We start from the raw sequence: 21948 nt of genomic DNA, 5'->3' as shown, positions 1-21948 counted from the left end.
AGTTCATGTAAAATTCCCTTGCAATTCTAAATTACAAAGATTAACTATTTGATGTTCAATTCCTAATAGGAGTAAAAATGATATTTTCTAAATTCTTTCAAAACATCAAGACCGATATTTTGATCCGAAAAAGTTAACTTTAAAGAATTTTTATTTTTCATCTCGATCTTGAAAAATACTACTAAAAAGCCCCGACTTTTAATATCTCATTAAAAAAAGACATAGTAAAAGGTTGAATCTCAACCTTAAGAACCCCCACTGCCCTATCCCTAAAGTATCATAAGGAAGGTAAATTTCGGGATGTGCCCCAACAGGTTAGAAAACAAGAGCTTGCTCGTATATTGATGCCCATAAAGAGTTCAATTTGGAATATATATTCTTTTCAAATCATGTTTGAAATTATTGGAAAGAAATTCACCAAATGTTGCAAAAAATGGAAAAGACAAAAAAACAAGTCAAAAAGAGAGAGAACAACAATTAAACGTTAAACACAAGGGAAGAAGATTTTATTATTTTAAAACAATATTTTTCTCATTAATTTCTTCTTACACATTCCTAAAATGCTTAACATATACTGTAATCCGATGCATACCCCTCGTCTCTAGACTCTCACAATTTTGGTTGCAAGTAATTCTTTTCTAGAATTCACGTCGATCTGGTGTCGAGCACAATTCTTCTCAATGCAATACTATGAATTTATAGAAAAAGTGACCGAACTCTTTTGATACGTTTTCTTCCCATTTTCAATCTTTTCTTTTTTTCCTTTTGTTGTCAAACAAGAATTTTGCTTTTCTTTTTGTAATAGAAATCTTCTATTTCATAAATTTGGATAAAACCTAATGTAAATATTTATAGAATAATGTTATTTGCATTCACTTACTGTCGCAATTGCTCTATGTGACACACATGTGACGATTAGTGATTTGTTGTATAAGATAATAAAAAACTACTATATTAATGTATCAAACATTATCAGCTATATGTATGCTACATAGGACGATTACGACGGTAAGCGACTGCAAATAGTATTACTCATATTGATATGCTATTCACATATTTTTTTGGGCTACGAGTGTGCAAAGGAACAAGAAAATACTGCATAGAGTACACTACACAAGGAAGACATATTTATTAATTCCCTGTTTGGTGTCAGGATTAAAATTAAAATTTTGATAGATTTTGATAGAAATTGATGAAATGTATAATTAATAAATTGTGAATTTATAAAATACATGGTTAAAATAATTATTAATTTAAATTTAAATATAAATTTTAATTTCTACAAATAGTTTAGAGGGTATTTGATAGGGATTAAAATTAGATTTTTTTAATAAATTGTTAAAGAAATTTTTAAAATGTGTACTCATAAAAGATTTGATTAATACTAATTATTTTACTTCGATTTAAATTAAATGCAGGCAGTAATTATATTTGTTTAGAAAAAGGTGAGTCACATGACAAATGCGATAGAGCGGCTGTCAGCGTGTAACTACGAAGAAGCCTCTTAGCCAGCTGTATCAAAGCTGTTGAATATGTGGCAACCCATTATATATAAGTAAATAAGCAAATAAGTAAAACTTATTTTTTAAATTTTTCAATAATTAATTTAGAGTCGATTCATTTATATTTTCATTTTCATTTCTTTAAAATAAATTAGAAACAAAAAAAATTGAGAAAACAGTATAAAACAAATTATTTGCAAAGAAAAAAGGATAAATTTTAGCCAGACCAATTAATATTCCTAATAATGGAAAAGTAAAATGGCTTAATTAAGTAAAAAATATCGATCTTAATTAAACTAAGGAACAAGACAATGACTTCCATCGCAATATATTTGGTAGAAAAGACTGAATACAGCTCAAATAAACAGTATTAAGAAAGAAATCGACACTGATTATAAACTTTAATTCGATTGGATCTTGCACTCATTGTACTCGACAAAGATGAACTAAGAACTTGAGACGCAAGGCAAGTATATATTTTAACGTAATTTAAAAAAAATAAAGACAAAATGGATAAAATTGAAAAAGGAAAAAGTATTTTATAGGCAATAAAAACATACCATTTTTCTATAATATTTGTCAACAATAAAAATTACCAGAAATCATATTCTCAATAGTATGAAAATCTCCGAAAAACCCACAATCTTCGTGTAACCACTGTTGATTATAGTCCCACCCCAAATCCTCCGAGAAGACGAAATCAGCCACCGGATGTGCCACCACAGAGTCGTCGCCGTAAGTCGTCTCCAAACTCGGCAGCTCCACTATCTCGCTAAGCTCTTCTTTGGCTTGTACCTCCCCACTTTGGTCCTCGGATTGTACCGGCGATGACGTCACGGTCGAGACGAGTGACGTAGAGGAGGAAGATGACGTCATCGATTGTACGGCCTCTGGCAGGTGTTCCATGTTAGCCGCCTTGGATGCGGCGGCCTGGACGTCGCGTGGGGAGCAGGTGTCGGGCCGAGGCAGCAAGTGTGAAATTTCCGGGAAATTTAAAATGGCGTTTTTGCCTTTGATGGCCAGGGCTGCTACATCGTGAGCTCGAGCCGCCATTTCCGGGTTGGCGAAGGTTCCGAGCCAGATCCGAGATTTCTTTCGGGGCTCCCGTATTTCAGAAACCCATTTTCCCCATGCCCTCATTCTCACTCCTCTGTAAACCGGATGCTTGCTACTATCATTACCAGTTTTGTTCCTCTTTTCGCCATTGATTATTTCTTCGTCTCTGCTTCGCTTCGTGCATGAAGAATTCGAATGGCTACTTGACTCAGCCATTGTTAAACTCATCAATCAATCAAATGTTATTCATACACATACAGAGCGAGAGAGAGAGAGAAGAGGAGGAGAAGCATGTGAAGTGTCGAAGAAAGATGTATTTATATGCGCATTTGCATTCGTGTGAGAATTTAGATTCAGAGATATATAAATATTATTTTCTTGATTGTATTTTTGCATAAGAGGGAAAACGCACACAGTATACGGAAGAAGAAACTGTAGAAATATAGATCACTATGCAATAATTCATTATGTATAGGGAGGGGAAGTACGAAAAAGACTCGATTGGATAGTACATTATGTACCGTTTGGTCTAACTAAAAAAAGTTGATAAAAACTCATTAAAGTTAATAATTAATTTCAACAACGTACTTTTTATAGACTTTTTGATCATTAAAATCTATTTAAAATTTGATTTTTAGCTAAATTAAACATGGGTCGATTCTATCGTTTGGCTCTCATTCTTTTTCTCTCTTATTTTCAATCATATAATCTTCCATAAAATAATATTACACGCAAATAAAAAAAAAACTCATTCTTTTTCAATCATACATTATTCAAAAAATACTTTTTCAACCATTATAATTTGGCAAGAATGAGGGTCAAACGGGTGATAGTCATAGTACATTGTTTCTATTTGGACCAATTAAAAAAATTTGATTAAAATTTAAGCGTAAGTTAATAAGTTAATTTTAGTCATACATTTTATGGGATTCAAACTTTTCAACCACGTATATAATCAACTTTATTAAAATTTAATTTTTATCTAAACCATACATAGACTTTATGATAGCTTTTCATTGGTTAAACTTCAATTAAACATATATTTTATAAGACCCGCAAATTTTAGCCTTATACTAACACCGACTTTGATCAAATTTGATAAAAAGTTTTATCAAACAATCTCTAAATAATTAGAGCAAAACGTTTTGAGTGTTAAAGTTGGTACTATATAATTAATATATAGGACCCGACCTAACATATAATGGAGACAAGACAATGGGCATGGTAGAAGGTATTTGAATGATCAAATTGAATAAAAAGAAAATAAAATATAATTAATATAAAATTTGTGTTTCATGTGTGAAATATGTTATAGAAGGGTAAGTCAAAGTCTATCATTTTTCCTTGTCTTACTTAATTTTATGAAAATGCTTTCAAGCTCATTTTATAACTAGATAGTAAATATAAACATGTCGTTTTATCTATCAAATGTATGTACATTGCAGAATTTCATCCAACATATATATATATAAAAGTGCGTGTGTGTGTGTGAAAAAGAAAAAAGTACGAATTAAGTGCAATAAATAGATTCACAAGCATTGTGCATGTGATGTACAAAATTAATACACTTACATGCCCCTTGTCAATTGGATGATAAAACACGATACAAAAAGGTATAGCATATTAAATTATCTTTTCGATTTCGCATTTCTCTTTATAGTTTTCTCAATTACTTATTTGTAGAACGTCTTTTAGAATTTCATCTTACCTATTAGATCCATATTAATATAAATCAATGTACCTAAAGAAATCTACAATGCAAAAGATGTGTAGCATAAGATGTATATTAAGTTTGAAAATAATTAATCAAATTTCTTAATAGTAAAACTAATTATACAAGATTTTTATCCTATAATGGTAAATTATACACATGAAATTCGGGCAAGGCATTATATATATATAATCATAAATGTAAATTTTTTTATCGAGTAGCTCGGTATTCGTCATAGTTTAATAGTTACAATTTTGTATCAAGGTCAGTATCAATATCGTGAATGACATTAGCATAAATCACTTTTATTATAACATGTATGGAAACGAAGTTTAAAAAATGAAAAAAAAGAATCTTGAAAACTGGGATTAATTTGTGTTACTATGTTCAATTTAAATAAGAGGATTTAATTGAGTTGGTCCCATAAATAATAATTAAGGTAAGGGTTGATCAATTAATGTTCCAATCCCAAGATAATATTATTTTGTTTTACCAAAATATGTGAATTGAATTTATGACCCCATTACATGCCTTCCTAGAAATTTCATGTTCTATTCTGCAATCTGAAAATATTTAATTACCTTTTTCCCATATAGAGATGAGTAAATAAATTAAAGAAATCACTGACAAATTTCATGGTATGCCTTTAATGAGGTCAAGTAGGGACAATAATAAATAACAAATAATTTCCAAAAATGCCTTTTTTTTAAGGAAAAAATTTTAAAAATGCCCTTTAACACAAAATTTTCACCATTTTCATGCAAATTGTCACTATAATGCACAATAGAACCAATTGTTTACCATTTGCACAATTAAATGATTTAAAATTTTCCTTTTATTTAACCACAGGAGCAATTTTAAGTTACGAAATGAAGGAATATGTTTCTCGAGAAAGAAATTTGAAGAAGATTAATTTTCATATCTCGTCTTAAAATTAAATATTCCCTTTTCAAGGCTCACGACTGCACATAATAAGTACGTCTATCCTCCCAATTGTTATAAATTATTCATACGCTTAAAACGTTGTACTTTGACAATGGCTCATGAACCAATTGATATCAAGCATAAAGAGAGTTCTTATCAAATATTTATTGATTCGTTATATTTGATAGCAACACAAATTTCCATTTGATTGTACCTTACAACCATAGAATTAAATTCACCTACCTTGTCAATTTTTTCTAGAATCTTATATTAAAAATAAATTAATAAATAACCTATTAACTGTGAAAGAACTTAAGTGCAAGAAATTTGTATATTTTTAAACCCAACAGGTAAACAAGCTAAAAATTATATTTTTTGTAAATTTTAATAAAAGTTGATATAATGTGTGGTTGAAAAATTAATAAAAGATGTGGATTCGTGAAATATTTGATTAAAATTTATTGTTGACTTTGACTTTAATTTTTATCAACTTTCAGCTACATCAAACAAGGGCTAATGAAAAATATCATGCATATATGTCACCACAACAAGAACTCTCAACAAAATTAAGCCCCTATTTAACAACCATTATTTCAAAACTTTTTTTCTACATATTTTCAATCACACATTCACAAAATAAAATATTTTTCCGTAAATTCAAAAAAGTTTCGTACTTTTTAACCATATATTTTCCAAGAATACTATTGAAAACTCCATTTTACCGAAATAATGATTGTCAAACAGGGATATATATGAAATCAAATATGCATTGGAGAAAAGTTGCATAATGTGGTAGAATTTATCGATTGTCATACTTAATCTTATCTAATAGGTCGAAAATAAGTTGTAGTACTCTAATTATCTAATATATTTAAAAACAGGTGTTATCTCCTTTTCCGATGGGCAGATAAAAACTTTCCTTTTCTGATGTGGCAAGAAAATTTTAATTATGATTTTCTGAATCAATCATAAATTCAAATAAGCATAATTAAGGTTTTCTTACCACATCAAAAATGAGAAAATTTTTATTCAACCCATTGTGATTTTTCCAAACCAAATTTCCAATTCTTGCTCATTTGGAAGAATTTACTACTCTCGTTTAGACAAGGTTTATAGGTGTTATAATTGACGTTTGCGGTGTTTGTGTTGCAAATATTAAATGAAAAAGCTGACCTACCAGTAAAAAGTAAATAAAGTGATAAATAATTATAATACTAAATATTGAAAAATAGAAAATAATAGGCAAGCAACAAGATATTTCTGTCCATTCATTTTGGACATTTTATGATAATCATGTGATTATTTGATTAAAGTGATGCATATAAATGTGCATCTGATCCCAGTAATTGAAAAGGACGAGACTGATATTAGATTTCATTAACAAAGTTTTTCGTAAATTTCGAAAAAGGATCATAGCTGGAGACTTCTTTAAGTGTTACTTTCAATCCATTCACTATAGTAGTCAATTTATTCGATACATATAGAGTTATTGAATAAGTGAACGAAAATCGCGGTCCATAAAGAAACGAAGTCTTCTGCGATTTCATAGAACAGAACAACTTAACCCTAATGCGAAAAATTGTGGTAAAAATCTATAAGATTTTTTTTTTTTTATATATATAAACACGTTTCTTGAATGATTATATGTAACAAACATGTCGAGAATACGCTAGGAGTGACTAATTCACTTATTGTTGCCTCTTGCTTCTGCAACCATTATTGTATAGATATTCTTGCAATTGATGGTTAGAAGTTATTATTTTACATTCAATGCAATAATATCAATATGTACGTCATGGACCAACCTATCCTTCAAACTTCACCTTTAAATTATAATTGAAAATATATAAATGTGTGTGTGTGTGAGAGAGAGAGAGAGAGAGAGAGAGAGAAGAGAGAGAGGCCAAACGACCCTACAATTCTAAATGAAGTTTGGACTTCAGCAGAGAGGTGTTTAAAATGGGCTTTACAATTGATTTAATGGGCCCATTTAGAGTATAGCTGCTCCACCCATAACAAGATACATGAAACATTTAAGAGCTGTTACTTGACCATTTTGGTGCACAGAAATTGATTCTCATATTCACCATCACATTAGATTTGAACAACTTGTCCTATAATATCTCATTTTATTATACACCTATAAAATGTGGCCTTCAAGGACTATGGTCCCTAACAAAATTAAATTACTTAGTACGGCCTAATCCAGTCCAACCAAATTTTGACATGGCCCTCGATATGCTGGCCCATTTTGGGCAATTCGAGATAACCAACACTATTTCATGTATCGTGACGGTAATGTCAATACTTAATTTTACCTTGACAACCTCAACTTATATCTAAGACATGAACACATAATAACAAATTTGTAGCGTAAAACAATAAATTTATTAAAATTTCATTTTCGTCTTCCAAAAGGTTGCGAGGCAGTCTATACATGAAACATTCAAAGTTTTAGTATAACTTACTTCATACACTGTTTGCAGATTGCTTCGACTTGTGACTATGGATTCCTAGTTCCACAAGCATGGTCAGCAGTGCTTCACACATTTCAGAGGCATCTGGTTCACTATGGTCCCTCTTCCAAGGGGAGTACACCATCCATGAATGATCAAGTTTCCAGTCAGGTTTGACCACGACAGAACCTGGAACTTCCGCATCACGGCACGTCACAAGACCATCGCTCTTCTCCCCGTATCTTAGTTGCAGATGGAATGCGCAGAGCGCCATGGCAGCAGAAATGGGAACTATAACAGGAAATTTGCACCCTGCTAGGACAGCATTTTCTGCATAAGGAAGCCAGGGAAGTTCTGCATGTGCAATGTGGGACATTGTGGTGATAACACCAGGCGCAGTATTTGCTTCAGAATGGAAAGAGATGAGAGGAATGTTGTCAGGAAGTTTATGGTTTCGGATGAACTCCTTCCGTTTCTCATATGTCAAATCCTCGAGGGATCTTATATCACCCTACACGAAAAAATTGTCATGCTCTATAAAATATTCGCCTTCTCAAATCCTAAGAGTTAAAAAATAATAATAATAATAAATAAAATAATAATAATCTGCTCAGATGTCTTGTAATGCAGCATATAGATTTGAAAATACAGAAAGATATATGGAGATGTAGCAATTTTAAGTCTACAATCTGTTGTGAAATTTTCCATCTTCTCAAATGGATCAACCATTATTGTGACTTTTGATAATGGGAGTAGGAAAATGTTACCTTAATCAGTTTGCAAATGAGAAACTCCATGATTTTACGGGTTTCCTTGTCAGCCACTTGGCCTTCGCGGAGAATATCAGATGCCATAGGTGTACCACCATAAGGACTCTGCACCAATGCCAATCCTCCAACTTTATCCTTTAATTCGTGTGAATAAATTGACAAAGCAGCTGCTGCATCAACACCACCTTTACTGTGACCAAGCAGCATTACACGTTTTCCCGACCCCCAGTATAGCTCCTCTATGTACTGCTTTAGTTCCCATGCATTCTGTTCAACAGATGCCTTCACATGGGGCCGAAAAATATAAGCATTTGCTTTGTGAAGAAGTAAAACTGTCATTAAAATAGTCAGGTAAAAAATGGACTCTTCAAAAAGAACGAGTGACTATAGCAACTAATCCCTTTCAGCAGAGTTTAAATTAAGAAAATGGTTAAGTATTTAAACTTAATACCTCACTGTGGATTTTAGCAATATAACAAGCTAAACCCATCTTCGAGAAAAACTTCTTGGTGCTAACAAAATATAAGGGACTATGATTGCTAAAAAGCCCTGCAAACCAAGTGCAGAAGATAATGTAATGGTATGTAAAGAAAAAACATTATAAAGGTTCAAAAACACCCATCCAGAGTATAAGAAAATAGATATTCAAACCTGGAATTAGCAGATAAACAAAAAAATTAGGCAGTTTGTGCTGTCCATTCCTGAAAGGCAAAAGTAAACAGAATGCAAGCAATCAAATTATCATGAATAGATTGATGAACCAAGTATTCCATTAATATATTTAAAAGGTGCCCTTTTTCCATTGCATCTACTAAATGGGGAATATTTTGAAAATCTGTCATCAATGCTGTTGCTGTATTTGATTTAGGAGATAGAATGTCCTGGTGCCTGATTTAGACCCTTTTAAACACTGAGAACACTTTTAAACCATCTCCTTTCTACAATTTCAGAGCAAAGGTCAGGAGAGAATATAAAGCCTTTTCACTTGGGGATAGATTCCTCATATATATAGGTTTAAAGTATGAGAAATCAAGGAAGAGCTCATGTCACCACTACAGGTAAAAGAAGATGTACGTGATTGCCTACAATCTTGACAATCTCTCGAACTAGAGCTAGCACAGGAATACTCAGCCTCTGTTTGAGCCCCATCATATAAAATCTCATTTTTTCCCAAACTCATTTTCAACCACACATTTGTCTAATAAAATAATCTTATATGTAAACTCAAAATTTTTCCCTACTTTTTAACCACATATTCTCCAAAAAAGTTTCTATTACAAAACTTAATCTTTGGAAAAATGGGCTCAAACACATCCTCGGTAACACAACAGTAGTGAGAAACTCGTAATCTGGGAAGTACAATTTCGAAGACTGAGCAACAATCTACAGTCAACCTTTAGGAAAATTGCTTTATATAGATGCATACAATATTATTGTTATCTATGTAAATAATATGCAAATGTTTGGAATATCATTGATATTCTAAGGGGGAAAAAGGGTAAAAAATAACTGGATGTTTAATAAATATAGATGTGGTACCTAATGCTATTTAGCAGTTCCACAAATCTAGCCGAACCATCCTCCACAGGAGCCATTCCAGGAGCACATTGCAACCACCCAATTTCATCAGAAGAGCCATGCAAAGTTTTACACACTCGAGATAAAAAGCTAAAAAGGCAGAAAGAAGGTTAAGTATAAAAGGCCAAGTAAAATAGTGTTGAACCAGAGTTCTTTATCATTAGATGTAAATTTTCAAGATCAAAGCATAATTTTTACCTCTGAACTTCAGATTGTGCACGTCTTAGATAGCCAAAATAACATCTACAAGATGCCAATGCTAACCGACAAGCAAATCTCAAACAAGATATAGAAAGCATCAACCTGAAACCCAGAACAATAAATGTCTTTTAAATGGGATTGTAATGAATATCAATCAGCAGGAAAATGAGAGACTGTAAATAGAGTCTAAATTTTAATATAAGCATATTGAGGTGATTATCAAATTAAAGAGAAGGTAAAGTTATGGACAGCGGCCAACACATCACGAAAAACGATGAGAATAAAGCATATGAAAAAATTTACCCTTTTAAAATGAAGTGGACACCACCATAATTGTGTCTTCTATGAACAATTTCTAATCTTGAATTTACTAACAAAAAATCCAGATTTGAGGCTCTTCTTTTATGAATGCCAAACCTTGCACTGGAGTTACAATGTGTTGATGACGAACAACTTGTAACCACAGAACTATGATCGCTGTAACTTGCAGGATTTTGACCACAAGATATCATGCCCCAATCTTCTAAGCATCTGCTCAGATCTCTTAAGAAAAGATCTTCTACAATAATAATATATGTAAAGAGAAACCACCACACTCGAAATTAGACTAAAGGGGAACTAGAAGCAATTTGCCGTAAATTATGGAGAATACAGGTTACTCCATTAATGAGAATAGAAGTAACAGAATAAAACTCACCAATGAAATGAATGAACCGACGGGTTATAAAGGAAGTTAAAGTCAAGACTTGGGAAAAGGTGTCTTCCATTCTTGCTACAGGGACGAAGACAAACTGGAGAAGACGATTGTTATTTGTCACATCAACTTAGAAAGCCTACATCGAACCTTGAGAACAGGAGCCAAGATGCTACTCAATAACTTCCATATAATAGATAAAAAAGATATTAGGGATGAAATTAACAGGATTCAGTATGATATTAAATAAAATGCAAACACAATCAATTATAAGAAAATTCATATGCAGCATATTACTTTAGATAAGAATTCCATTAAAGCTGACAATATCACACAAGGTGAAAGTAGAGACAGAAGCTAAAAACGGTGAAAACATAAAAAATAATGCCTTGGAGAAGAATGTAAAATAGCCAGTGAATTTGCACTGACCTTTTAATGAAGGGATTTAATTTTCCTTTAAACATACAGTTCTCCCTTAATACCTTTCGGAACCCTGAGGCAGTTTGACAATTTTATTAAACTAATTAGAAACTTCAAAAACAAATTCAATCTTTTCATGTCAAGTTACCATCCAATCTCAAAGGACTTAGCCCCTTAACTATCACGCTCGCAGGAAAGAAAACTTAATCAACACTGATTAGTTACTTGACGGTGATGACCAAAATAAACTAATATCAGCACATGTTCAAATCATAGCGTGCTAATAAGAATTTTGTTACAAGAAAACTGGAGAATCTGTGTTTAAGAAAGCTGTAATGAAGTTCTTATACAACAACTATATTTAGATATACAAATTTAAAGCAGAGATAACAACTGTCTCGATTTAAATGGACACAAATGCAGGGCCGTTTCTACTGTCTCGATTTAAATGGACACAAATGCAGGGCCAGAAGAAACGGATAATAACTGAAATTCGAACAAATTCCAGAAAAAGTAGAGGTTTAGGATAATTATCAGCATATTTAGCTACTTACTTTTTCAAAATGCATCTTCATAGTTCATAGGAATCTCATTAGCAGTATATGTATATCACCAGTTAACCATTACCTTCGTTCAAAATTCGAAATCAAAATAGCATAACTAAGCAAATGAATGGTAGTTAACACTTACCCACAGAGGAATTGAAAATTGCAGTCAGAATGAACGCTAGCCTCAAATCTGCACGATCCAGAATATAAATAAAGAAGCAGGAAGATAAATCTTTACATCCCAATTCCTAATGAAGAGTTTCTCCAAGAAATCATAAAATATCACTGTCATAATTTTTTTTTATAAATGCATTCAGAAATTATAATAATAATGAGTGGGAATGAAGCAAACAGTTAACTTTATCCTCTACCTGTAACAATGGCCCACTTGAGCTCATTTTTAGAATTGAAATCCAAAATTGAAGAAACGGTGAAGTGGGTTCTCCCATAATTCAAACATTTTTAAAACATTGAATCAAAAAGTGAGAAAAAAAAAGAAAAAAAAAGTAGGAGGCATTGGGTTCTGTCTAATTAAATTATATTTGTACAATATTTTGACAACATCATATTTATCTATTTTAAAAACTGTTTTTCAAAATGAATGGTTCAAATTTTGATATTGTCAATCACAATGGTACAAATTACTCACTAAAAACTGGATCAGATACAGATTCTGACGCCAGAAAGCAGTAACTGTGTATGGTTACTTTGAGACCAAACCGAATACAAAGCACATACCTGTTGATATGGTGACGAATGTAAAGTCGGCAGAGATTGGAGAAGGGGCCCAAATAAAGTGGTCAATCGGATTACCTCATTGAAGGGAAAATGAAACTTTGACTTGTTGGAATTGTTTTTTTATTGTTGATTTTATATCTTGTAAGTGTACGGATCATAATAAGTAGTAAAGTGAATCATTTGAGTTCGGATTATCGTTTTCTACGAGGAATATACTTTAATATTTAATTTATTGTTTCTGATTTCTATTTGATAAAAATAAATAAGAACAATGATTGGTTATAATTTTGAATCCAACTACGTAACAATACATGAATACACATAAAGAATGATTGAAAATTCAAATAATAAATGGATATTAGGACGAACAATTTCACCTATTCATCACATTTAAATCTTAAATCAAGATTCATAAAATCTAATATAGTATTCGGTCGAATTCTCCTATTGTATTCAATTTACTTCTCTCGAGTTCTCATTGAATCTATTTAACCACTTCAATTTCATATCTCTATGCGAATCAAACTTAGTTAAATGAAATAATAGTTCTAAGAATTCATTTATGACTGCAGTAATTAATATAGCTATCTCTATACGTTATATTAATTTACCGAATTTTAATATGTATATAAACAAAGAATACGCATCTCTACTTAAATATCATTCCCGAAATTATTAAATAATTGGCCAAAAAATTCAAAGCATTGAAATCATGATTAAACTCCACACATATAATCATAATGAACAAGAATCTAAAAAAAAAAAAAAAAAAGGCCAAAAAAAATTACATTTTTTCCTTTAAAAATTTGAAAAAAAAAAAGGTCCAAAATAAGTTACATTGTTCGCTCTAAAATTATATTTAACTACTCATAGTAATTAAGGAAAAACAAGAAGTTATTATGGAAGACGTCGTCGGATTTTGAATAAAAATATAGAATAAGAAATCAATCTTGCACGAAGATTTTCTTCCCCTTCCAATTTATGTTTCAACCCTTGAATTGCTTGTTTTTTTTTCTCTTGAATTCGTTTCTTTAATCTCCAAGTGTGTTTCTTGCATTCCAATGTATGAATCCCCTTTTAAAAGTGTGAGAAATTTGTATTTATAGGTGCCTCCTCGTGTGTTGATAGAGTACATAAGATTGCATTTTTAATGCTGATTGCTCATGATTACTTGCGAATATATAATTATATTTGGGATTAATAATGATTTTTTTTTTTTATAGTTGAATGATGGCCAACCTAATTGTGGTGTTTACAATTTTGGAAAAAATTCATATATACATCAATAAAAAAACAATTCGCAACATACTGCATTCTTATAGGGATGTCAAAAGGGCCGAACCGCTCGTCGACTCGTGAAAATAGGGCTTGTGGGTGGCTCGGGCTTGTAAAATCACGAGCCCGAGCAAGAGCCGAGCGGGCCTCGTCGGGAGGCGAGCCCACGAGTGACTCTCGTGGCTCGTCGAGCCCTCAAATGTAAAGTAACCAAAATGGTCACTTTTTAAAAAAAGTGACCGTTAGGTCATCGAATTTTTTTAGTGACCGAAACGGTCACTGAAATTATATTTTTTTTAATTTTTCCCCCCTTCACTATAAATACCCCTTCCCCAAAATATTTTTTTCATATCAATTGCTACTCCAAGTCTCCAACTCTCTCAACTCTCTTTTATTATATCAATTATCGAGTTTTTACTCTTTTGTGCTGCAAAATATACAATATCAATTCAATTTTTACAGTTTATTAATTACAATTTCAATTCATCCAATTCTCAATTCTCACAATCTCGCTGTATTTATATTCTTCTAATTAAGATTTCATCATAAACAATCAAACAAATGGATCAACGCTCATTTGTTGAGAGCTTGTTCGATACAGGATGTGAGCCACATCATGACGAATCGCCTAGGAAGCTGTAAAGTCAAATTCCAAATGAATTTGTCGATCTAAATGACCTACCGATACCTGAAGATGTTCACATTCACGGTCAAGAAAGTCACAATCCAATTAATTTGGATGATATTAACGTTCCCGAAACGGAACATGAGGATGAAGATGTTGAATTAAACATCTCAGATGCGAGGGGAAAGAGAAATGCCAAAAAATAAGCAAAATATTGGGATAACTTTAAGTTGATTTCAACGAAAAAAATCGTCGATAGCCTTGCAGAATCTAAAGCAATATGTAAATACTGCCAACAAAGATTGGCATAGCAAAAAGAAATTGGTACCACCCATCTCAATCGCCACTACAAAGCATGTGCAGCCAGACATGGATTTCTTCCAGTTGGTTAAACACAATTTCAATTTGGCAGTTTAGGCGTCGATTTTACAACTTCACCCCTATCCACATGAGTTTATTCGGAGGATAATACTCGAATCAGAATGGTGAAATTTGTTGCCGCGCATTGAGTTGCCTCTGACTATTCAGACAACCAACACTTCATCTCGTTCGTAAAAGAATATCTACAATCGAAGTACGTTGGGGTAAGTCGAAATACTTTTCGTGCCGATACAATAAATTATTTCAATAATTCAAAACAACAATTAATTATGAATTTACAACAATATGGGGGTGTTATATCTTTAACTTCTGATATATGGGAAGTGGTTAATAAAAGAGCATATATAGCTGTAACCGCACACTATATAGACCCACTTTGATGCATACATAAGAAAATTATTGCTTTTAGAATTATTGAGTTTCCTCACAATGCTGATAATATATATAATGCTATTATCAGTATTATTAGAGAATATCATTGTGAAACTAAAATTCGTTCTTTTACTTTTGATAATGCTAGTGTTAATAAAGTAGTCGTCGATAAATTGTATAGGACACTTCAACCTGATTTTCGTGGGTATTTGTTTCATATTCGTTGTGTGTATCATATCTTGAATTTAATTGTGCAAGATGGTTTAAAACATATAAATGATGAATTTCAAAGGATTAGGAATGTATTAGCATATATTACGATCTCTCCTAGTAAAAAATAAGCATTTGAAGATTTTTGTGCCGAACTAGAGGTGACGACTACTAAAACATTTATTAGCGATGTAGGCCATAGATGGAACTCTATTTACTTGCTATTAAAGTCATGTGAAGGTTTTGAAAATTTAATAACTGACTTTTATAACAATAGACACGTTAAAAGTGATGACGATGACATGTTAAATGAATCTGATTGGATTTTAGCTTTGAAAGTTGAACGATTTTTGACATCTTTTTATGAGACCACAAAGATTTTTTCCGGCGTTTATTATCCCACGAGATGTATAGTGCTTGAACGCCTTTATATAATTGCAAAAACATTTCATAAATATAAAAATGATCCTGCTTTTAATGAAATTATAATTACTATGGAATTAAAGTTTAGAAAATATTGAGAAGAACTGCCTATGTTATTTTCTTTAGCATGCGCAATGGACCCCCGATATAATATATCGGGAACTAAATACGTAATTGATCAAATCAATAAAGTTTTAATACTTGATATACCTATCACCTATAAGAATTTAGAGCAAACATTATGTGGAATGTATGATTCATATCCGGAAAGAATGGGTGCGAATGTTAGTCGGGTATCCTCTGCACCTACTCCTTCTGTTGAAATTGAAGAAGATGATGCCGAAATAATGAATTTATTTCAAGACATTAATACATTTAGATATGATGCAACTGTAATGTGTTCATCTAGTGTCATGTCATCTACATTTGCATCTTATCAAATATCGGTCGAAACTCAAAATGCGATGCCTGCCGAATTAATTGATTACATCAATCATAATATGCCAACAGAGAGAAAAATTAAAAAAAGTTCAGAAGAAGTAATTGAATTCTGGCGAAAGTATGAAAGACGTTGGCCAATTGTTTCTGTAATTGCGAAAGATCTGCTGACACCTCTGGTTAGCACTGTTGTTTCGGAGTTTACTTTTAGTGCAGATAAAAGGGTTTTGACTGATGTCAGCAGCTGACTAAAAGAAGATGTTTTGGAAGCGTTAATGTGCGTGAAGGATTGGCAGGACGCTCATTTTCGACTACAAGATAAATACGCTAAAATTGCATGTTCTCGGGTAAATGATATTTGATTTAATTTTATTAATCAAAATTTCTTTATTTTTTAATCATTAAATTTAATTTTCTTTAAAAAATTGTATACGTTACATCAAGTTGTTCGTGTCCAATTTTTAACTCCGCCTACTTAAAATTGATGTAGCTGATCCCAAACCCGGATAAAGGAGGAGGGTTTACATTTTATCTACTTTAAAAAGAAATCAAAAAAATATATTTTTTGTAAATGTATTTCAAAAAATAATTCATCTTCATTATATAAATATTTTATACTTTATAAAAAGTTTTACAATATGATATAAATAAAAAAAATAAAAAATTATTTTCGTTAAATTATTTGTATTTTTTAACACTTTTTATTTTTTTAAAAGTGTTTTCTACTATTTCATTTCTTTGTAAAACTTTTAAAAAAATATATTTAAATTTGGACGAGCCCACGAGCTCGGCTCGCCACGAGCGCGAGCCAAGCTCGTGAGATTAAGGGCCGAGCCTGCTCGGCTCGACCCATTGCCACCACTACATTCATATAATATTGACTAAAAATACTAGGTTTATGATTAAAAATTTTTAGAATACTAGCTACCAAAAATAAATCCTTAACCAGAAATGTAACTGATGCAATTATTAAATCCCCAGACATGAGGTCTCACATTAACTCACCTTCCATAAATCTGAATTTAACCCAAAATGGCAGTCCATGATGAACGTATCATATCATTATGGCTTCAACACAAAAACAGTAAGGCATTTGAAAAAACACCATTTCTGATCATACTAGTCTTCGTCATACATATTGGAGCAGCAGGAACACTTTCAAAGCTATGAATAAGTCACAGTGTATGTAATAATGTTAATTTTTATTATAGTATGTAGAAGTTTATTACATCTTGTTTCCTGTCGAAGATACATCCTTGTGTCGTAATCGATTTTTGTGTATCACCAAACTCGAACGCCTCATAATCATCTCACAATAGGGTATGATTTAAAGAATGTTTTCCAACGACAAAGTCGTGTAGCATACACAGTCACAAAGACAAACCACAAAATGTTAAGTTTTCAACTGGCTAATGACTATGCATCAGTTCATTGGTAAAAATAACGCATAAATGAATTGATTTACTGAAACCGATTATGTACTCAAATTATTTTTGTTTAGAATGGATTGAATATTGCATTAATGCTTGTTTCGTGACTGTGTTTCTGTCTGAGTAATCAATATAAAATTTTCTTTCCCCAAAAAATGTTAAGAAGTTGAACTTATAAACGTCGATTATGGATCTGCCACGTTATTATACTTTTGAGAGTCCGGCTTCAATTGTACTCAATTTGTAATCATAAAGAAGTGATGCATTTTATTTGTCTATAGAATGGATGCAGTGAGTTTGTTTGTAGTGAATGGAGCTAACACCTTTGGTCTCCTTGTTCATTTTGGTTGCACTTACGCCTTGCTTGTCGAAATGATAGCGAACTTGCATAAACTTGATATGAGGCGTTTGTGTACGAAGATTGAGTACACTGCAGATGTTGACATGTCCCCCATCCAGATAAATGACGACAGTTCATTGTAGTTTTACTTGGAGCTTAAGCGTAAGGATCTACGTATTTCCGCTTATGCATTATGTATCAACCTGACTGAGCTTTTGCAATCAACAACCTTTTTAGTTACAGCGAGAAACGGGGAACAACTTCACAAACTGTATAACTTATAAAATTTGGCGTACCTCAATAAAACTTAATGCATTACGTCTTGTGTAGTAGAAAAAAGAAAAAATCGAAACAAATCAGAGTTTAATCACCCAAAAAATAGGTACATGTGGTCTGTGTTGTGAAAGCACCAACCTTCGATTTTTGGATGTTAATTCTGGTTCTTCATCCTCGATTGGCCTATTGCCCTTATCCTACAATTTGTTTTTCATCCCCATAAATTTAGAACTGGTGTCTATGACTCTTGCACCTAATGGACGGCCATAATAATCTTTTGATTGTGAGACTATATTGGTCAAATGGGTAATGCGACAAGGAGGGGTGTTAACGACTTCATTTTTTGGTACGACAATCTCATTGGAATTGGACGACACTCCTAATTTCTAGGTCTTGATGGAACCCATTGACGATCGGCGTTTTGGTGGAGCCGCGACTGGAGTCCCCTCTACATTTTGCATCACCCATACGAAGCCCAAAGAAGGATTATTATTTTCGGCCGCTACGGTGGAAAATTCATAAAAATTGAGAAGTGATGTTATAGAAAGCTGGTTGATGTATCACAGTCGGGGCTAGGGTTTTATACACATGAACCGAATCAACAAGAACTGGAGAATCAACTTGTAGAGAGAATGATATGGTGTGAAATATCATCTGCGGTAGATCCGTTGAAGATTGAATGAACGATTTGGCAACAAGAATTTCTTTGGTGGCTGATTTCGGGAGAGACGGGATTTGGGGATTTTGGAAGTTGAATATAAAGGGACGGTAATTTGGGGAGTTTTTGGTTTAATTGAGCATAATATGGGAGTGTTTGTTGTATACGGATTTAAGGGCATATTTGATGGAGAAATCTTAACTACTTGAAGAATTGATTATTATTTGGCTACTTTTTCACACTCCATATTTGTGATTCATTATTCAACATTTTTTTAATCATATATATAAGGAATTTATAAAGGAGGAAAAAGGGGATTTTTCAATGAAGGAGGCTGGAAAACAAGGGGATCGATTCTTTTTTTTTTTTTTGGCCTATCAAGAGGAGAAAGCTACACCAAGCAAATTGCAGACCAGATTTACTGAGTTTTTTTCCTTCTTCCAATCTCTTTTAGTTTCTTGATGTTTATTTTAAACTCTTTTCTTAAATTTTTCTTGAATTTTAGCATGAACTAATTTCTATCTTCTAGAGTTTGTGATGTAGCCTAATTATGATTATGTGAATCCTTCTTTACTTGGATTAATTGGTATTTGTTCAATTGTTGAGTATCTCGTTCTGGACTTAATGCTTGTGAATGACTAATCACCGTTTACATGAGTTGGAATTCAATTTGAGACAGAGAAGTAATAATTGTTTCAGCCTATGTTTGAGATATCACAAGGATTCTGTAGGATAGAGATATCTATGGACTTGTGTAATCTTTATGAGTTTATATTTGTTCTTAATGAATGCTGACAGGTTTAGAATTTTCACAGAGATGTAGAAAATTTTCCTGTTAAGATATTTCGCTAGTGCTTGAAAAAGATTAACTAATAAATTAGAGAGACTCGATTACCAACAATAAAGAACACTTACAATTAATTCAATTTAGATATTCGCATACGATTAGTTATGGTGAATCAAAAACTCTAGAATCTTATTTTTTGATTTTAACTTGCTTGTTCAATTCTTGTTAGTTTAACCTTTATAGTTAAATAATTTATTTACATTGGAATTGTCAAATAGATCATCATTTAATAAATTTTAATACTTATTTATAATTTTTCATTCCTCGTGAGACGATACTCTTACTCATTCACTTTATTACTTGTTACGACATGTGCACTTGAGATTTCAATTGACATGTGTGTAGAAAGTAAGGTTTTTATGGAATTAAAAATGTGCCCTAGACGCACCTAGGCGAAGCCTTGGCACCCTAAAGCGGCACCACGGCGCGTGGTGCCGCTGCGGCGTCACTTTTGGGTGAAAAACTCTGACTGTGTTTCTTTTAGTATTTTTATCATAACTTTTTTTGCCGATCTTCGATTGAGACAATTCAAGATGCGTTGGAAAGATAACTCAAAGAGTTAGAACTTTGATTTAGACATCATTCTCAAATTCCATCATTTTCTATGTCAAAAATGGGTCTCAATATGCGGTTGAAAATTGATGTATTATCATACTTTGTTTGTGTCATCTCTTTGACATCTTTCTTTATCCAATTGACTTCGAGCACTCTTGAATATTTATCATGAGGTCCGACACAATTTTTAAGTATTTGCACTTTAGTTCTTAAACTTTGGATCTCTTACAACTTAACCATTTTCTCCAATTTTCCCCACTGTTGCTTTTTCCGATTTCTTGTATTATCATTTAATTTTACCTATTCAACACCAAATGCAACAATTTAGATCATAATTTATTCTAGAAGTAACTAAATATCATGGTTTTAAAGCCTTGAATAAGTGTATAAAATACAATTATCATTTCTTGATTCAGTACATAGACAAAACCTGAATTTCTGGGTATTGGATGGGTTTCTAAATCTGGAATGGTGAATTCACTTGAGTGAGCCCATGTTCATTTGTAATACTAAATTTTTTCAGAATAAAATTTAGTATTTTTTTTATTTTTTTATTTTGGGGGGAAAATGTGATATTATAAAGAATCTGTAACAAATAAAGTACTAAAATTGACTTGAATCAAATGAATCCATGTTGATTTGTAATGACATGCAAGGGTCTTATGAATATTAGGAATAATTGGACTTGAATGAATCCACATAATAAAACTCATAATTTTGTCATTTAAAATAATTAATTTCGTCATTATACGTAATTCAAGCAAATATATACCTACGAATTAAAATTTAGTTCAATCAAATAATTCAACAAAATTATAATCTACAAAATCAATCAAATAAATATAACTAAATTAAAAATCAGTTCAAGTTCGCGTAAAATATTAACTAATTATTTATTTTATTTTTTATTAAAGACATGTTTAGTTGGTGAATAGAATTTGAAAAACATAATTAATTAAATTCATTTTTCATTATTAGTTGCACGGAATAAACAATCGATTCTAAACTTCAATAAGAACATTAATTCCTCATTTAATTCTCTTCCGATTTAAATTTCATAATGAGAATCTAAAAATGAAATATTTTATTACTGTGTATCTTCATAAATATTTTTATTTTATCAAATGTTTATTATTTTATTTTGTCAAATGTTTATTAATTTCATTAATTTCACAAGCGTTAGGCTAAAATTCCTAAAGAGCTTGGTATTTATATTTTTGAGCTAAAAATTCATTAAAACCTTCTAAAATTCTTTCAATTAATTAAATCCTTAGAAATTTACGAGTTATTGAGGGACACGTAGAATTGAAAGGAATTTATTAGAACTCAAGTTGAGGATATCTAAATTTATATAAACTTATAAATTCATAAAAAAAAATTGAATTGAGGACACTTCTCATATTTTTCATTCTAAAATCAGAATAATTGTCTCGTTATATAATTATTTAGCTTACCTTCATTTTCCTTTTCCTTTTCTTTTTCCTCTTGATTGTATCTTCGGTGCAATGTTTTTCAAGAAA

General features: G+C 31.7%; 2 protein-coding genes across 10 annotated transcripts; both read right to left on the bottom strand.

The window, feature by feature from the left end:
* Window positions 1–2016: 2016 nt before the first annotated feature.
* LOC111400023 (ethylene-responsive transcription factor TINY-like) lies at window positions 2017–2978 on the bottom strand. Its single transcript, XM_023027496.1, has one exon. The coding sequence runs from the start codon at window positions 2784–2786 to the stop codon at window positions 2082–2084; it is 705 nt and encodes a 234-aa protein (XP_022883264.1). The 5' UTR covers window positions 2787–2978; the 3' UTR covers window positions 2017–2081.
* A 4576-nt stretch (window positions 2979–7554) lies between these two features.
* LOC111399401 lies at window positions 7555–19232 on the bottom strand. 9 transcript variants are annotated; one of them, XM_023026690.1, is made up of 11 exons: window positions 12232–12335; window positions 12003–12050; window positions 11322–11385; window positions 10896–11042; window positions 10502–10757; window positions 10196–10300; window positions 9959–10087; window positions 9071–9120; window positions 8871–8968; window positions 8417–8701; window positions 7556–8160 (listed from the first exon to the last, which is right to left on the bottom strand). In XM_023026690.1, exons 4-11 carry the CDS (start codon window positions 10963–10965, stop codon window positions 7663–7665), a joined length of 1491 nt encoding a protein of 496 aa, XP_022882458.1. In that variant the 5' UTR covers window positions 10966–11042; window positions 11322–11385; window positions 12003–12050; window positions 12232–12335; the 3' UTR covers window positions 7556–7662. The 9 variants fall into 9 exon arrangements, with proteins under 9 accessions (XP_022882463.1, XP_022882458.1, XP_022882456.1 ...); XM_023026695.1 differs by having other exon boundaries at window positions 7555–8160; window positions 10502–10754; window positions 12003–12335; XM_023026688.1 differs by having other exon boundaries at window positions 10896–11075; window positions 12003–12335.
* Between the last annotated feature and the right edge of the window lie 2716 nt (window positions 19233–21948).

This window comes from Olea europaea, chromosome 9 (genome assembly GCF_002742605.1).
Source record: "Olea europaea var. sylvestris chromosome 9, O_europaea_v1, whole genome shotgun sequence".
NCBI lineage: Eukaryota > Viridiplantae > Streptophyta > Magnoliopsida > Lamiales > Oleaceae > Olea > Olea europaea.
This window is presented reverse-complemented; position numbering and strand designations above follow the sequence as displayed.